This window comes from Ahaetulla prasina, chromosome 12 (assembly GCF_028640845.1).
Source record: "Ahaetulla prasina isolate Xishuangbanna chromosome 12, ASM2864084v1, whole genome shotgun sequence".
In the NCBI taxonomy this organism is placed as follows: Eukaryota; Metazoa; Chordata; class Lepidosauria; order Squamata; family Colubridae; genus Ahaetulla; species Ahaetulla prasina.
The window spans coordinates 2,127,247-2,143,916 of NC_080550.1; the positions used below are offsets into that span (position 1 = coordinate 2,127,247).

Consider the following 16,670-nt stretch of genomic DNA (forward strand, 5'->3'; position numbering starts at 1 on the left):
GAGCTTCTGTATGGCACTGAGATCCAGAGTTAATGAGCATAGTTTTGCCTCCCATTTGAGGGGATGTTGGGTTCTTGTCCCCAGAGAATTGGGGAGCAAAATTTAGAGCAGGGGTAGCTTCAGTTTAGACTGCTCTCCTCCTGGGTCAACTTTGAGGCTCTGGTAACATTGAATTTCACTGGGGTGGGGGGTCCCTGGGGAAAGGGCTTTGGAAGGGGAGCTTTGCAGCCGCTCTCTCTTGGATGGGCAAAGCGGAGGCACCCCCCAAGAGGGGTGAGACTCCCCCCTGTCCGAATTGGCTACCTGGCCGGAGTTCCCTTGGCTGCCAACTCGGGCTTCTGGTGCCGTTTGCGATCGCTGCCACCGAAGCGCCAGGCGGGGAAAGGCGGCGATGCCCCTCCGTGCCTTCCAGGTGGGGTGACCTTCATGTCCCCCCCCCAGCCCCCGGGTCAGACCTCCGCCCAGCCCCTGCTTTCCTCTTCCTTATGCCCCCGGTCTGCTCCAGTTACTTGCCCCCCCCTCCAGGCTGCAAAGAGGCGCCCCTCCTCAGTTAGGCCGAGTTCCCCCCGGCCCTTCGAGGCCGCTTCTCTGGAGGAGAGGGCCGGGCTCCGCTGCGGGTCCAAGGGCAGCCCCCTCCCCGCCTCCCCCGGGGCATTTCCTCTCGGCGTCAAGGAGGCGCAGCGGCGGGAAGGGGGGGGGGAAGCGCCGTCCCTCCTGGCCTTGGCGGGCGGCCCGACCCTCCCCACCTCCTGCAAACTCGGCGGGGGGAGCGAGGAGCCGGCTCCGGCGGGCGCGGGGCTTGGCTGGCTGGGGAAGCGCGGCTGGTGGTGCGGAGACCCTCCTCCGGGAGGGAGGGGGCCGGGCAGCAGCCAGCCAGCCAGCCGGCGCGATGGCGCTTCCGAGTTCGCAGCCAAACTTTGCACAGGCGGCGGCGGCGGCGGCTCCTCCGGCCGGACGAAGGGAATGCTAGAGCGACCGCCGCAGGACAGCCCGCGCCGGTCCCGGAGCCTCCCCAGCGCCGGCGGAGCAGCAGCAACAGCGGCGGCGGCGGGGAAGCTGCAGCCGGGAGCCCGCTAAGCGCCGCCAACTCCCCGCCCCGCTCGCTCCGGCCGCCCGGCGCCTCGCAAGATGAGCGGCCGGCTTGGGGGGGCCTCTTCCAGCCGCCGCCGCCGCCGCAGCACCAGCAGCCGCCGCTCCTCCCGGGCAAGATGAGCGCTTCTCCGCGGAAGGAGGCGCCGATCTCCCGCAAGCAGCGGCTGATGGCCGCGATCGCCTCCCCGGCCGCCGCCTGTCCCTCCTCCGCCGCCTCCTCCTCGGCCGCCGCGCCGCTCTGCTGCTTCATCTGCGGCGGCGGCATCAGCCGGGGCAAGGAGCTGCGGCTGCAAGTGCGCCCGGCCCGCGCCCACCAGCCCTTCTTCCCTTTCCTGCAGCAGCAGGAGCCGGCGCCCGGCGCGCGGGAGGTGAGCGCCGAGGGCTGCGCCCTGGTCTGCGCCGTCTGCCGCTGCTTCCTGGCCGAGCAGTGGGACGCCTTCGAGCGGGCGCGGACGCCGGTGGAGAAGCGCATGTACTGGCTCAAGCGGCCCTACCAGTGCGAGGGACCCGCGGGGGCGGCGGGCGGCGGGCTGACCCGGGCGCCGCAGGAGTGGAACCTCGCCTACGCGCTGGGCACGGACGACGAGCGGCGGCCCGGCGGCAGCAGCCCCGACGACCCCCGGGGAGCGCCCGCCGCGGCGCCGCCCGACGACTCCTCGCTCTCCTCGCTCTCCGACGCCGAGACCTTGTCGGAGACCGAGCCGCGCTTCCCCGCCGCGCCAGCCAGCCCCGAGGAGCGGAAGAGGCCGGGCGCGCATCTGTCCGCTCGGCCCCGCCAGGGGAGCCGGCTGCGGCCGGCCCCGGAAGAGGCGGCTGCGACGATCCCCTTTCACCCGGGGAACGGGCTGCCACTGGCTCCGAAGCCTCGCAGGAAGCGGCAGCGGCCGGTGCGGCGCCGGGCAAGCGGGGAGCCTCTTTGGAGCGCGGCCATGGACGGCTTGGGACGGTCGCCGGCGTCGCAGCCCGGCTTGGAAGTGAGGCGAGCCGAGCGGGCGGCGGGCGAGTGGCCCCGGGCGCCGTCGGACCGCTGCTCGTCGGAGGAGAGCGAGATCAACATCACCAGCGACGAGGAGCCCCGGACGGCGCCCAGCAGCGGTGGCAGCAGCAGCGGCAGCAGCAGCACCGGGGGAGCTTCGTCGAGGGAGGCCGGTCTGGCCTGCTACGTCTGCGGCTCCCCCCTGACACCGGTCTCGCAGCAGCGCATCCATGTGCAGAAGCAGGAGAAAGCCTCGACGGCGCCGTTCTTCCCCTTCCTCTGGCTGCACAGCCCACCGCCCGGTGCCCTCCCGCTCAGCCCCTCGGGCAGCGCCCTGGTCTGCCCTACCTGCCACGCCTCACTCATGCAGCAGTGGCACAGCTTCGAGGGTGCCGATGTGCCTGTCCTGCAGCGGCTCTACGTGGTGCCCCTGGCGGCCGCCCAGCCCCGGAGGGCCGGGCTGACCAGAGAGGAAGGGCCCCCGGGGGCCCCACTGCCCCGCTCGCCAGAAGTCTGCTACCTCTGCGGGGAGGACTGCACCCAGGACTGGCGCTCTGTCTCGGTCAAAGCCCCCAACGGCAGCTCCAAGGCAGCCATGCACTTCCCCTTCCTCAGCCATCTGCCCTGCCCGCCACGGGCCAAGGGGCCGGACCAGCGCTCTCAGGTGCGCAGCTGTCCCCGCTGCTACCTGGTACTGCAGGACCTGTGGGCCACCTACCGTGCCTGTCGCAACGAGCAGTGCATCACTTCTGTGCAGAGTTTTCTGGGCAGGTACCAGCAGGTCTTTGCAGCTGTTGGGGAGGCTGAGGCCAGGACCCCCAGCTTGACCCAGACGGGCCTGGCCTCCGGCTGCTTCATCTGCGGTGCCCAGCTGGGCCCTGGCAAGGAGTTCCAAGTCAGTGTCAACCCGGCTGCCGGCCGTTTTGGTGAAAAGGAGCCCTTTTTCCCTTTCCTGGCGGTGTACCCGCCAGCTCCGCGGGCCAGACCAGCCGACGCCACAGGGATCGTGGCCACCTGCCTGCTGTGCTACCACGACCTCCTGGCCCAGTGGCTGCAGCATGAACGGGGCAGCGCCCAGCACCCCAGCAGCGCCTGGTCCCGGCAGTACAAAGTGGACACCTTTGCTTGCTTCTTCTGCCGTCAAGAGAAGAAACGGCATCTTGGATTAAGAGCGGTACCAGTGACCCGGCTGCCCGTCTTCTTGGGTTCCTTCCGGGGTCCAGGCACCTTGCTGGTGGATGATGGCAAGCGGCTGACCATTGGCGCCTGCCCCGAGTGCGCCGTGCTGGTGCTGGCAGGCAAATCGGCCGTGGCCAGGGATCTTTTGGCTCTGCCCGCAACTGCGCCTCTGTCTCTCCAAAAGGTAAGTTTCTGGTTGGCCTTCTGATGGGACCTGCTTCCCTGGTGCTGCCCTTGGAAAGGCTGTGGCTCTTCAGCAGGTGCCAGGCTGGGAGCCTTTGAGTCAAGATGTGTCTCTAGCATCAAAGTTCAGGCCATGAATTTCTCTCCAGTGTGTGAGAATGCTGGAGAGTGTTACTACAAGAAGCACATAAGTACCCAAAGTTGACAAGACTTGTTTTTAAACAGGGGTGCTGCTCTAGTTTTGCATCCTAATCCTTTGGACTCTCTCCCCCACCCCACCCCCACATTGCTTTCTAGCTCTGTGCCACACATCGTTTCTGGAATCCCCCAAAAGTGCTTTTTCAGGAGGCAACTGGTCTTTCTGGAAAGTACAGCTGCCACTTGAAAAAGCACCTTTGGGACAACCATGACCTGGAGGACTGAGGATCTCCAGAGATACTGTTTCTGGAGGGAGCCGAGAAAGGAGTAGGTGGGTCCTGTTTTGCCGGTCCATCCATCTCGAGTCCTTTACAAGGCAGGGGTCCCTTGCAGTGCAATTGCCCAGCAAAGTCTCATGAGTCATAGCTGGCAGGCGAGGGTTTGATGGAGATGCGCAGAACTTCCTTTGTGGCTGGTCCTGGGAGAGCACAGCACTTCCCTGTGGTTTGGGTCTTTTGCAGCAAAGGCTTTAAGGCAGGGGTGTCAAACTCAAGGCCCGGGGGCTGGAATCCGGCCCGCGGGGTGCTTAGATTTGGCCCTTTGGTGGGGCTACCTTGGAAATAGCGAAGGACCGGTCTGCTGTGCCTCTGCCAGCAAAAATGGAGCCAGGGAGGGCCACCCGTTTTTGCTGGCAGAAGGTTGCAGGAGGCCATCGCAGCCAAAAACGGAGCTCGGGAGCCCATTTTGTCTGACAGATTGCTCGGGCTGCCACAGTCACCCCCAACACCGGTGATGTTGAGCTAGCCATGCCCACCCCAGCCCCCCAAGGTCAAACACAACTCTGATGGGGCCCTCAATGAAATGGAGTTTGACACCCCTGCTTTAAGGGTTGCCTTCCGTTCTTTATAAGAAAATGGTTTTGAAGGCGAGGGAGCACCGAAGGCAAACCTTGATGGACCTGGCTTGGTTTCATTCTGGTTGCTTACTTAAGCGACCAAACAAAGAGACAAGACTTTGTAGGGTTCCTTGGCTTGATTGCTCCGAGCAGCATCTTTAACGTGTCTGGAAAGGGCTGCTCTGGTGACCTCAGAGAATGCTTTAAAAACAACAGACAGACAGACAGACAGACAGACAGGGCTGCCTTCCCTGCAGTAGTCTCCTCTCTTCACAACGCTCTTCCGAGAGACACCTGTAGTCTTGATCAGTGGTGGGATTCAGCGAGTGGTGGGATTCAAATAATTTAACAACCGGTTCCCTGCCTTAATGATTTCTTCCAACAACCAGTTTGCCAAACTGGCAGAATCCCACCACTGGATTCAGCCAGTTTGCACCACTTTGGGAGAACCGGTTGTTAACTTTCTGAGCAGTTTGGCAAACTGGTTGTTGGAAGAAATCATTAGGGCAGAGAACCGGTTTTTAAATTACTTGAATCCCATCATTGGTCTTGATCCTGTTCACCTTCCATAATAATGAAAAACGCCTGTCTATCAACCTTTGGTCCAGGTTGATTGAGGAATGACAGACACCCCATCATGTGGATTATTGAGCCATAGATGCTTCACCTCTGCTTGTATGTTATTTGCTGCCCAGAGACTTTTGTGATAGCAACTTTTATGACCGTGGCAAAGTTGAACGGTTCAGGAATTATGGCCAGCCACAATGGCCTTGAAGGAAGAGCATCTTCTTCGACAGAAGCTGAGCTCCTCAGATAGCCCAATGGAGTAGGAGGTTGAGGAAGAAGAGGCTTCTGGAAGTTTCTCTCCTGTTTTGAAGAACTTTGCAGTTCGGATTGGGGAAGCAGCCTGATTCACTTAACAACCGTGTTACTAGCTAACTTAACAACTGCAGCGAGTCACTTAAGAGCTGCGGCAAGAAAGGGGGCAAAACTCACTTAAGAAGGGTCCCACTTAACGGCAAAAAATGGGGCTCCATTGCGGTCGTAAATCGAGGACTACTTGGATTTTCATGGCAGGGAGAAGAGCTGTTTTTTCTGAAGCCCAGTGAGGGTCAAGGCCTGACTCACTGTGGCTTGCTTTTCTTCCTTTGAGTTTTCCTTTCCCTCCCTGGATAATGTCATGAGTTCACAGAAGGCTGTGTGTGTGTGTGTGTGTGTGTGTGTGTGTTTTCTGTGCCAGGCCAGGGAACAGGTGGTGCCAGAGGATCCCGGCCTCCTCCCGAAGTCTTGCAGAGCCTTGCCTGTCATCACACGAATATCAGGCGGGAGACGTCCACATCTGTTTCCCTGCAGCATTTGTCATCGAGAAGGAAGGGGGGTGGGAAGCTCCGATAACGGCCGGGTTGCACCCTGAAGCCCATGGCTCCCTGCCCAATGGAGGAGGGCTCTGCTAGGAAGTCTGGTGGCCTTCTTGTTCCACCAACAAATAATGCCCCCACTTCGCAACTTTCCAGGAGGGGAGAAAACGAAGGGTTGTGTCCCAGCCCCTCCGCCCTTTGCTCTTTTCACAGATCGCCTGGCTGCCAAACAGCAGTTCCTGCTTATTTTGGCAGCCTGCGCCGGCATCTGTTTCAGGAAAGGCCCGTGAAAAACGGCCCATTCGGCTCTGGCCTGACTCACTGCAGGCTGCTCTCGACGCTCACCCTCTGGGGGAAACCGGAGCCCGGTAAAGGGCCCCCGAGTTGGCACGAGACACCCTTAAAGGGCCAAACGAAGAATTGTGAATGTCGGGAGGCTCGGCAAAGCCACGCCGGGTGGCCAGGAAGCCTGATGGCAGTTTGGCTCCTTGGTTGGGTGGATAATTCGGGAGTGCAGCTTTTTCCTGGGTTTCCATAAATCCTGGACAGCCGGGTTTCAAAGCCCTGATCTGTTTATCCAGGCGCCGTTCCAATAATGCACAGCAGCCGAGCGTGGGATTAAGACCGTTATTGACCCACAGGGTGGTCACGGAAGGCCACAGATTCATCCAACCTGGTGTGAGTCTACCTGGTTTCACTCCCCTCTGCTTCCACGTCCTTAAAAGCTGGAAACTCCAACTGAAAAGAAAATGAAGAGCCCAGAACGCTGCCTGGCCGATTGTGTATGTGTTTGGGTGTCTCTATAACAGGCCACTGTCTGCTGTGATTGGCAGCCAAGGAGCACCAGGTCAAATAGCTGTGAGAAGGTTCAGTTGCCATGAAAGGCAGCCTTAGGCCTTGGCTCAAAAGCTGCCTGGTCCCCCTTCATAAAGAGAGATTCTCTTGCACGGGTTTTTCGGAGAGAAAGGGCACAGAACTGGGATTTTCAGAAGGAAAATATAGGTTGCCATTTGCAGCTTCTTGACTTTGATAGGTAGGTAGGTAGGAAGGAAGGAAGGAAGGGGGATAGAGAGAGGGAGAAGAAAACAATGGAAAGAGGGGCGGGTATGAGGGAGAGACGAAGGAAGGGAAAGGGAAGGAAGGAAAGAAAAGAGGGAGAAAGAAGGAAAGAAGTTAGTTGAGAAAGGGAGAAAGGGAGGGAAGGAAGGAGGAGAGAGGGAAGGAAGGAAGGAAGGAAGGAAGGAAAGGGGACAGGGAGTAAGAAAAGAATGGAAAGGGGAGGGTGTGAGGGAGAGAGGAAGGAAGGGAAAGGGAAGGAAGGAAAGGAAAGACAAGGTAGGGAGAAAGAAGGAAGGACGTTAGTTGAGAAAGGGAGAAAGGAAGGAGGGAGGGAAGGAAGGAAGGAAAGAAAAGAGATGGAGGGAGGGAGAAAGAAGGAAGGAAGTTAGTTGAGAAAGGGAGAAAGGAGGGAGGGTGGGAAGGAAGGAAAGAAAAGAGATGGAGGGAGGCAGAAAGAAGGAAGGAAGGAAGTTAGTTGAGAAAGGAGGGAGGAGAGAAGGAGGGAAGGAAGGAAGGAAGGAAGGAAAGAAGAGCAAGCAAGCTCCTATTTTATACTTCTCAAGAGTCAAGGAGATCACTTGATGGTTGGGCCTCGGTGGGCCACACAGCAAAGTGGGTCTTGATTTAATAGCCCCTCCTAACGGGTCTGAAGGCGTGGGGATTTCCCCTTGCGCTCCAATCTCCTTGAGGACAATTTGTGGGAAACTGAAGTCATTAAATGCAGAGAATGTGGAGTTCTCCAGTCTGTTGGTGTGGCTGCATTTCCGCTGGTTGGCAGCCAAGCTAATTCCTGCTTTTCTGAGCAGACTACAGCCCATCTGCTCTCTTGCTGGCATGGCACACCTACCCACCAAGGCCATTAAAGGCTGCAGTCTTGCAAATCGATGCAAAGGAAGCTGAGCAGACCACCAGGGAGAAGACCCCTCCCCAGCCCACCTGGGTGGAACATAAAGGTGGGAGGGGGGCATGTCTTTGGTGAAAGCTCAGAGGGACTTCACAGGATAGCTGTGGACACCAATGAAGCCAAAAGTATGGAGTCATGAGTCTGCCAGAAAATGTTTTTGGAACATGAAAATTCTGATGTTGGAATCGCTACCTTAAAATAGAAGGGGAGGGAGAGTGGAGCTACGGTATCTGCACACCCCCCACTCCAAGCAGATAATCCTATGTTTGAAGCCTTAAAACAGTGGGTTTTTTTTCAAACTTGGCCCCTTTAAGATGGGTGGACTTCAATTCCCAGAATTCCCCACCCAAGCTGGCTGGGGAATTCTGGGAGTTGAAGTCCACCCATCTTAAAACTTCCCAGGGTTGAAAAAACACTGCCCTCAAACGATTGCCTGTGGTATAGATCCAGCCAGACAAAACAACCAAATAACAATTTCTCATCTTCCTTCTATTTAGAACGAAAACAACATTTATAAGCCATTTCTGGGAGAGAATTCAGGCGCCACTTTGAACCGGGCTAAATGTGAAATAGACAAAAGTTTTTAAAAAAACCAAACCCAGGAAGTGTTCCAAAAGAGGCGGCTTCATTTGCACGCGTCTATAAGTCTACTCCAAAGAAAAGCTTCCCTTTTCCCTGCAGGCCCAGAAGTGATCAATAGATTTTGTGCAGCAAAACTCTGCAGGCACTGTGTGATGTGCAAGATTTCAGTTCCTCAGTTGCATGTAAAATTCTAGGAATTTATAGGGATAACTAGGCTCACTCTTAAATCTCTTGGCTCCGCTTTTGGACATTGCTCAAGCAACTAAAAACCTGTTGAAATATTCTCCGTTGTCGGTACGGTTGTTTATTCAAAGAGGAAGCGTACAGATTGAGCTGGTTAATTTGCCATTATCCTGTTCCTTTTGCCTTTATTTGGGAAACAGGCGTCCCTTGAGCCTGCGCAGATTTCCTGAGATGCAAACTAAATAACAAAAAGCCAAAGGAATAAGAGTAAAGGAGTACTAAGTCTTCATCGCAACCAATTGATTTAAATTATTGTTTCTTTTGGTGCATCGCTGCCCTTTGGAAAACATTTTATTATTCCAGAGGCTTCAGGGTTGCGGTCCTGGACGGTTAGCTGACAGTTGGTGGGTTTGATTTTCCTAGAGAGCTTCTCGGCTGTCACCAGTGAAGGTGGTCCTTGGGTGGATTCAAAGCCTGGCAGAGAGGCGAGAGCCAAGGAAGACAGATTGTCCATTCATGAGACTTACAGGAAGGGATTGACCTGTCTGCTGATCTCACTGTTAAGTTGCTGCAGCCGTTGCCTTGCAAAGGCTGCCTTTGTTGTCTTTCGGCTGACACTTTGGGTTGGGACAAGGGGTGTGTATTTGCGTGTGTGTGTGTGTGTGTGTGAGAGAGAGATTGACAGACAAATAGGCTGGAATTTCCTTCTCCAACAGCTGGAAAGGGGAGAAGTCTGCAAAATCTCAAACTGAGAGGATTATTCACAGCTGATAGACGCAGAGCTGCAGCAGCAGAATAAGAGAATGCCAGAGTTGGAAGGGGCTTCTAATCCAGTGATCTTCTAATCCAGGGATGGCGAACCTTTTTGGCACTGAGTGCCCAGACTGGAACACGTGTGCATAAGCATGCATGTGTGTGCGCCGGAGTGCTGGAAACCTGAAAACTAGCTGGCCAGTGCGCATGCCAGTTTTTTGGCCGTTTTCAGGCTATTTTTTGGGGTCATTTTTGGCCCAAAAAACGGACCGAAAAATGGCCTGAAAATGGAATGAAAATGGCACAGAAAATGGCTTTAATTTTGGGCATTTTTGGGGCCATTTTCCAGTGCTCCAGCACCCATGAGGAGCAGCTGGTGATGGCGCATGTACCCAAGGAGAGGGCTTTGCGGGCCACCTCTGGCATGCGGTGCCATAGGTTCACCATCACGGTTCTAATCCAACCACCCGCACAGGCAGAAGACCCAATTTTTAGAGTGTGTCCACATTTTTCAACTTTCAATTTCCAAACATTAACATAACATAACATAACATCAGAGTTGGAAGGGACCTTGGAGGCCTTCTAGTCCAACCCCCTGCCCAGGCAGGAAACCCTACACCATCTCAGTCAGATGGTTAGCCAACATTTTCTTAAAAATGTTGTTTTTAATGTTTAATGTTGTTTTAAATGTTGTTTCACATTAGGGGTGCTCAAAAGTTGTGACATGCCTTGGGGATTGTAAAGATATTTTGGTTACTTTAATATCATTTAGATATGTGTGATAAATAACTACATAAATATTGCAACTTTTAAACATTTTGTTTCTTTCATTTGATACCAATCGAGACAAGCGGTTGTCCAATCTCTTTTTAAAAACCTCCAGTGTTGGAGCCACCACAACTTCTGGAGGCAGATGGTTCCACTGGTTAATTGTTCTCCCTGTCAGGAAATTTCTCCTTGGTTCTTGGTTGCTTCTCTCCTTGGTTAGTTTCCATCCGTTGCTTCTTGTCCTGCTTTCAGCTGAAGGCAGCACCAATGTCTCACCCACGAAATTGCACCCACCCGGATGCAAATCTTTCAGACCCAGCCTGGCATTGACCCTGGCAAGATTCAGCTTCCCGAAGCCACTTTCTTTGCTTTAGGGTCAGGGGGACCTAGAACATTTTTGGAAACTTTCTTTGCTTCCGGCCGGCTTTTAACTCTCGTTCTGCAAGCCGGTTAGAACCTTCTGGGTTTTCACCAGCTCGGAACTACATGAATAAAACACCCTCCTTGATCTTGTTTCGGAAACTCGCCCACCTGTTGAGTTGGAAATTATGCCCCCTGCAGTTCAGCCGGGTTCGCCTCGGAGTCGATGCTCTCGGCTCTTGTTTTTCCTTTTCCCGGCTGAAGTGTTGGATCACATGCTTGTCCCGTGGGGCTTCCTGATCCTGCTGGAGGCTGTGTGTGTGTGTGTGTGTGTGTAGAGGGGAGGGCCACTTTTGCTGCCTCCTTAGGAGTGGATGGGACAAAGGTCTCTTCCCGCAGGGGGACCTTTGCTGCCTGGCTGCAGCTGATGTTGGGGAGGGGAGGAGCACTGGTGGTGCTAATAACAATTGACCCGTCACTGGCACGGATGGTTAAGAGGGGTCCTCTCCTTGTAGACATTTTGGCCTTTGTCCTTGTCTTTTCTGGCTGCAGTCCATCTCTCTCTCTTTCTCTCCTTCCCTCTGCTGTCCCTCCATCCCTCATCTTTCTTTCTCTCCTCTTTCTGTTTTTCTTTTCCTCCCCCTGCTGTCCCTCCATCCCTCCATCCCTCCTCTCTCTCTTTCTCTCCTCTCTCTCTCTCTCTTTCTCTTTCTCTTTCTTTCACTTCCTCTCTCTCTTTCTCTCCTCTCTCTCTCTCTTCCTCTCTCTCTCTCTCTCTTTCACTTCCTCTCTCTTTCTGTTCTTCCCCCTGTTGTCCCTTCATCCTCATCTCTCTTTCTCTTCCTCTCTTTCTCCGTCTCCCTCTCCCTCCCCCTCCCCCTGCTTCCCTCCATCCCTCATCTCTCTCTTTCTCTTCTTTCTGTTTTTCTTTTCCTCCCCCTACTTCCCTCCATTCCTCATCTCTCTCTTTCTCTCGTCTTTCTGTTTTTCTTTTCCTCCCCCTGCTGTCTCTCCATCCCTCATCCTCCATCAACAGCTGTGTTCTCCAGTAGAAGAAAAAGAAAAAAAAGGAGGAAAACTTTTCTGAAAGGACAGCCTACGTGCCTATTTGCATATTTCTGCATGCAGGAGGCTGAGTGTGCAAAGCCCCCCCTCCCCTCCCCTCCCCGCAGGGGACTTCAGCTGTTCCTCCTCCGTTGATCTCTCCTTCTGCAGCTTGCAACCAGGAGGCAGCTGCCCTCTCACTTGGGGACAGGCATCGCCTGGGAGGGTGCCAGCCAGACCTTTCTGGTGCACCCAGGCAGGTTGTGGGTTTGCCAGGCTTTGTGGCTCTGGTCCCCCAAACCATCGGGCTGCTTTTTTTGAAGCCTGGGGGGTGGGTGAGAAGACTCTTCCTCTTGGCCCCTCGAAAGGCATTCTGCTTAAAATAGAAGGGGAGGGAGAGTGCTACGGTATCTGTCCTCCCCCACTCCAAGCAGATAATCCTATGTTTGAAGCCTTAAGGCAGTGTGGTTTTTTTTCAAACTTGGCCCCTTTAAGATGGGTGGACTTCAACTCCCAGAATGTCATTCCCATGCTGCACAGCCTTTGGGGTTGGGATTCAGCACCCCTGGAGGAGGAGCCCTCCCTCTTTCAGAGTTGGACTGGGGTGGAAAAGGCCCAGAACGATTTGTCTTTGTTGCCCTTTGAACTTGAACAGGTCAAGAGTGCCTGCTCTCTAGGAGCTGCACAAAGACCTTTAGCCTTTTCCTGCTTTGGGGGCTCGGTTGACCGGCTGCCCTGCCCTACTTTGTGGGAGGGCAGCATGCAAACCTCTCTTCCCCCCCCCTTAGCCCCCACCCTCCCATTATTTCCATCCTGGGTCAGCTGGCTGAGGGGCGAAGGGTTAAACTCCCCCTCCCTCTTTTGAAGCGCCTGGTAGCATCTTTTGGCTTCAGCTTCTGCAAATCCCCCATCCCCAATGCGAAACCCACCGGGACCCTCCAGCCGGTGCTGTGCATCCTCAGCACACTGAGCTCCGCCCCTGAGCACCTTTGGCCCTGCCCCTGGGATTGTACAACTTGCTTGGGGTTGTACAGGTAGTCCTCGAGTTATGACCACAAAGGTGCCTAAAATGTCTGTTATTAGGTGAGACCTTGGCTGAGTGAGTTTCACCCTGACCTTTCTTGCCACCGTTGTTAAGCAAATTACTGCAGTGGATAAGTTAGTCCCCCCATGGATTTTGCAGGTCGCAAAAAGGGACCACACGACCCCCTCCCGAGACACTGCAAACGGTCATAATATGAGTCGGTTGCCAAATGTCTGAATTTTGATCAGTAAGTCACTTATTTCACTTGTTAACTTTGAACGGTCACTAATCGAACCGTTGTAAGCCCAGGTCTCTCCCTGTACACCGTCTGGCTCTTCCCTTCCCTTCCCTGCCTCCGTTTCCTCAGCAGAACCGTGGGGCGAATTCTCCTCCTTCCCTCCTGGTGGTTCCTGGCCAGGTCGGGCTGTGTTTCTCCTCCACTGCCGTTTTTTGGCAGCAGCACATATCCGTGCGCAGCCAAAGCATTTTTTCTGGCCAGGACGGAGTGGCGGCACAGCCCAGGCCTTTCTCCGCTCCAGGGAGAAGGAAGGAGCCAAAACGAGGCTTCCTTGTCCAGAGGCCCTTCCACCTCCCCTGCAGGGGGTCTTTCCTGCCTCCCCCACCCCCGCTTTTCCTTCCAAGAACAGCACATCGCTCATTGTCTTTCTCTCTCCGTCTGCATTCTTTCCTCGGATGGGATGGGTGCTGTTGTGTGAGTTTTTACAATGGCAAAAAAAAAAAAAAAAAAAAGGAGATGCCATTTGCCTTACTTCGGTTTCATCCTTCTTGCTGTTTTCAGTAACAGAGTGGAAAGGGACCTTGGAGGTCATCTAGTCCAACCCCCTGCTGAGGGGGGAGACCTATACTAGGGATTCGAACCGCCAAACTGCCGACCTTTCCAATTGACAAGCTCAGCGTCTTAGCCACTGAGCCTCTTCCTTTACCTGTTGCTTATTGGCCTTTGACCCCACCCCACCCAAGAGCACTAAACTCATCTGTGTGGGCTCAAATACAGGCATGTCCTTGACTTACAATGGTTCATTTAGTGTCTGTTTGAACGGCACTGAAAAAAGTGACTTTTTGGACCGTTTTTCACACTTTTAGGACCATTGGTTACATGGTCAAAATTCAGACACTAAGCAAGACTTTCGAAGGACCACGGTCAGTCTGAGTGTAGGTTTCTACCCACAATCCTGTGATTGCTGGACAGCGACAATCAGAATTCGTTCTGTCCTCAGTCGCAGTGTATGTAAACGAGTTGGAAGGGACCACGGAGGTCTTCTAGTCCAACCCTCTGCTGAAGCAGGGAGACCTTCTACCATTCTGGACGAATGGCTCTCTATCCTCTTCTTAAAGGCTTCCAGTGATGGGAGCAACCACTGGGGCCTAGCAAAACATTTTGGTTTTGAACTCCATCCCTGATGGAGCTGGTGTCCTTCAAACTTGGCAATTTTGCAATGGGTGGGCTTCAGTTCCCCGAATTCTGGGAGTGGAAGTCCCACCCATCGTAAAGTTGTCAAGGTTGAAGAGCAGCAGCTCCAGACAGAGCCTGATGAGATGTGAAGGGCCGTGCTTTGATTCCCTGTGAAGATAGACCTAATTTGGCCTTGGATCAGCTGTGACACCCAGGGCCAGATGGGGCTGAATCCCTTTGCCCCTGCTTGGCCAAGGGACCACTTTTTTTGATCCCTTCCTTCCCTTTAGAGACCCCCATCTCTGCTGGCTGTTTTATGAAAAAGAGCTGTTGTCTTGGACCAGAGGTCCACCCAGGGGAGGAAAGTGGTGGCCCCCAAAGGGTGGCCGGTTCCGGTTCCCCCTCCCATTGGAGGGACGAGGACAGCCACATGGGCTGCTGGGAGCGTTTGGCTGTGAGAGGCACCGGAGGCTCCAGGCAGGCGAGCAGGCGTCCGCGCAGATGGAAACTTGATTACCCACAGCTCAACAGATTGTTTGACTTATTTTAAAATCAAGCAGATGGCTGCAACAGGAGTTTGTTTAAGTTCAGCGCTGAACTGGGCCAGTGGCCAGTGTTCCCGGGGCAGGCCTGCCTGCCAAAAGGACTTGGGTCATCGACAAACCACCTCTCTCCCCCCCATGCTACACACACACACACAAACACTCCTCCCTCTCTCTTTCCTGCAGTTCTTCTGTTCTTCGCTTCCCCCTGTTTCAGTGTTTGGCTCTTTCCCTGTGAAACCTCTTCTTCCCTACACAGGGTTGGGAAGGGGACCTCGAAGGTCTTCTAGTCCAACCCCCTTTCAGTTCTAAAAAAAAGCTTCTTGGATGAGGCGTCTTCAGAGAAAGACGAAGCCCAGTTGCCTTTTGAGAAAGCACCTTTGGGACCTCCTCCCTGGGTTGGAATTGAGGCCTGGGGTTCCCAGACTCCTTGAGAAGGCTTCCTTCCACCTCTTGGGGGCCTGCCCTGGACCGGGGTGGGTGGGGGGCGGGAGGCACAGTCTTGCTCCCTTGCAGAAGCCCAGGCTCCCGGGATACAAGGTGGCCCTCAACCACAGAATAAAAGACAGGGGAGAGTCTTGGAAAGTCGCAGTTTGGCTCAACCTGAAATTCCCGCTGAGCAGCTAACAGGCGATTCATTTGCTAGAAGGTTGTTTCCGGATTGGGGGCATCTGGTGGGAAAAGGAAGGGGCCAGCTTGGGGGGGGGGGTTAGGTGAGGGCTTGATGGCACCTAAACCTCGAAACTGGGCTCGTGGAGGGCCCGTTGTTCAGCTGCAGAGCTTGTGAAGCTCAAATAATGCCTGGGTTGCGGTTGGTTGTCTTACCTTTCGTACAGCTTTCCTGTGGTTCCTTGAGCGGATTTGCCAGCTCAGCCCCTGCAATTTGTAAAGTGTGATTTACTTAAGCAGGTTGTGGGTACTCAGCCCCTGGAGGGCTCAGCCAACCACGCTTTTATAAACCATGGCTTAATGCAGCCAGCTGAATAAACAATGCAAGAAAGAAAAATGTTGTTTGAGGACACCTTGATGTCTTTAAGACAGTTGGAGATCCCCGGTATAGAGTCTCCTGTTTGAGCAGAGGGTTGGACTAGTAGACCTCCAAGGTCCCTTCCAATTCTGTTATTCTGTATTCCGTACCCTTTCCAGCCCCTGATGACGTCACTTTGCAGCAGGAATGCCATCTATGCGGTCATTTTTCCCAAAGCCACAATGAGGGGGTGACTCAGTGGAGGCTCCAGCTCCAGTCCTTGTTTGTTTCATCCCAACGTGATGAAGAAACGCCAGGCATGAGGTTCACCCAGAGCGAAAAACCAAACCCAGCCCTTTATTATGGGTTACCCCAAAGAAGGCGTCTGTTCGGGGTCACCCAAGGACTGGGATGAGTCAGACTTCAGCTTGTCTTGGGTTGTGAAGTTCAGGCGTGGCCGACTTCCCCTGCTTTGACCCACCTGGTGGGAGCATCAAATACGGAGGCCAAGCCTTGACCCCACTGAGCAAGGATGCCCCTCCCCCACCGGATCTCTAACCTGCCGGTAACTCACCAGGTCCCTCTGGAGCAGCTCAAACCTCTGCCCTCTTCCTCACCTACTTCCAACATCTGTTCCTTTCTGCCATGAGATCCCACCCAGATGTCCATCCGGCTTGAGCTAAAGGGGCTTCTTAACCCAGATGATCCAGATCAGCCTTTCCCAATCCGGGTTGTGTTTGCAACTTGCAGCCTTAAAACCCCTGGAGCAGATGAGGTTGGAAGGAGGTGAGAGAGAGAGAGGGGTGAGGGGAGTTTCTCGATCCCAGCAACTCCAAGATGGGTGGACTTCACTTCCTAGCAAGCGGGGGTGGGGGTGGATTCTGGGAGTTGAAGTCCACCCATCTTCAATTGAGTTTGAGAAAAACTGTGCCTCAGAGCCTTCTAAGAGAGATTTCCATTGAGGCTAAACCCTTTTGCAAACTCATTGTGCTAGTTTCTCCCCTGGGCTGACATTCTCTTTGGGATCCCAGCCCCCCCCCCCTCGTGTCCAGGTGGGCCTGGAGAGACCCCTTTTCTGCTCTTAATCTAGAGCCCTTCAGCAGCAGCAGATGAGGAAAGGAGGGAGGGAAAGGATGAGAGAGGGAGGGAGGGAAGGAAGGAAAGAAAGAAGGAAGAAGAGAGAGAAGGAAGGGAGGAAGGTAGAAAGGAAGGCGGAAGAGGAGAGAGGGAGGAAGGAAGGAAGGAGAGG

At 54.7% G+C, this 16,670-nt stretch overlaps 1 protein-coding gene across 2 annotated transcripts in view; it reads left to right on the top strand.

The window, feature by feature from the left end:
* The first annotated feature begins 1,065 nt into the window (after nt 1-1,065).
* The window catches only part of GSE1 (Gse1 coiled-coil protein), a 273,191-nt gene continuing 257,586 nt past the window's right edge, over nt 1,066-16,670 (top strand). For both annotated transcript variants that reach the window (XM_058155622.1, XM_058155623.1), the window contains exon 1: nt 1,066-3,431. In XM_058155622.1, the coding sequence (XP_058011605.1) occupies nt 1,209-3,431 (2,223 nt within the window). In that variant the 5' untranslated portion in view covers nt 1,066-1,208. The remainder of the gene's footprint in view (nt 3,432-16,670) is intronic.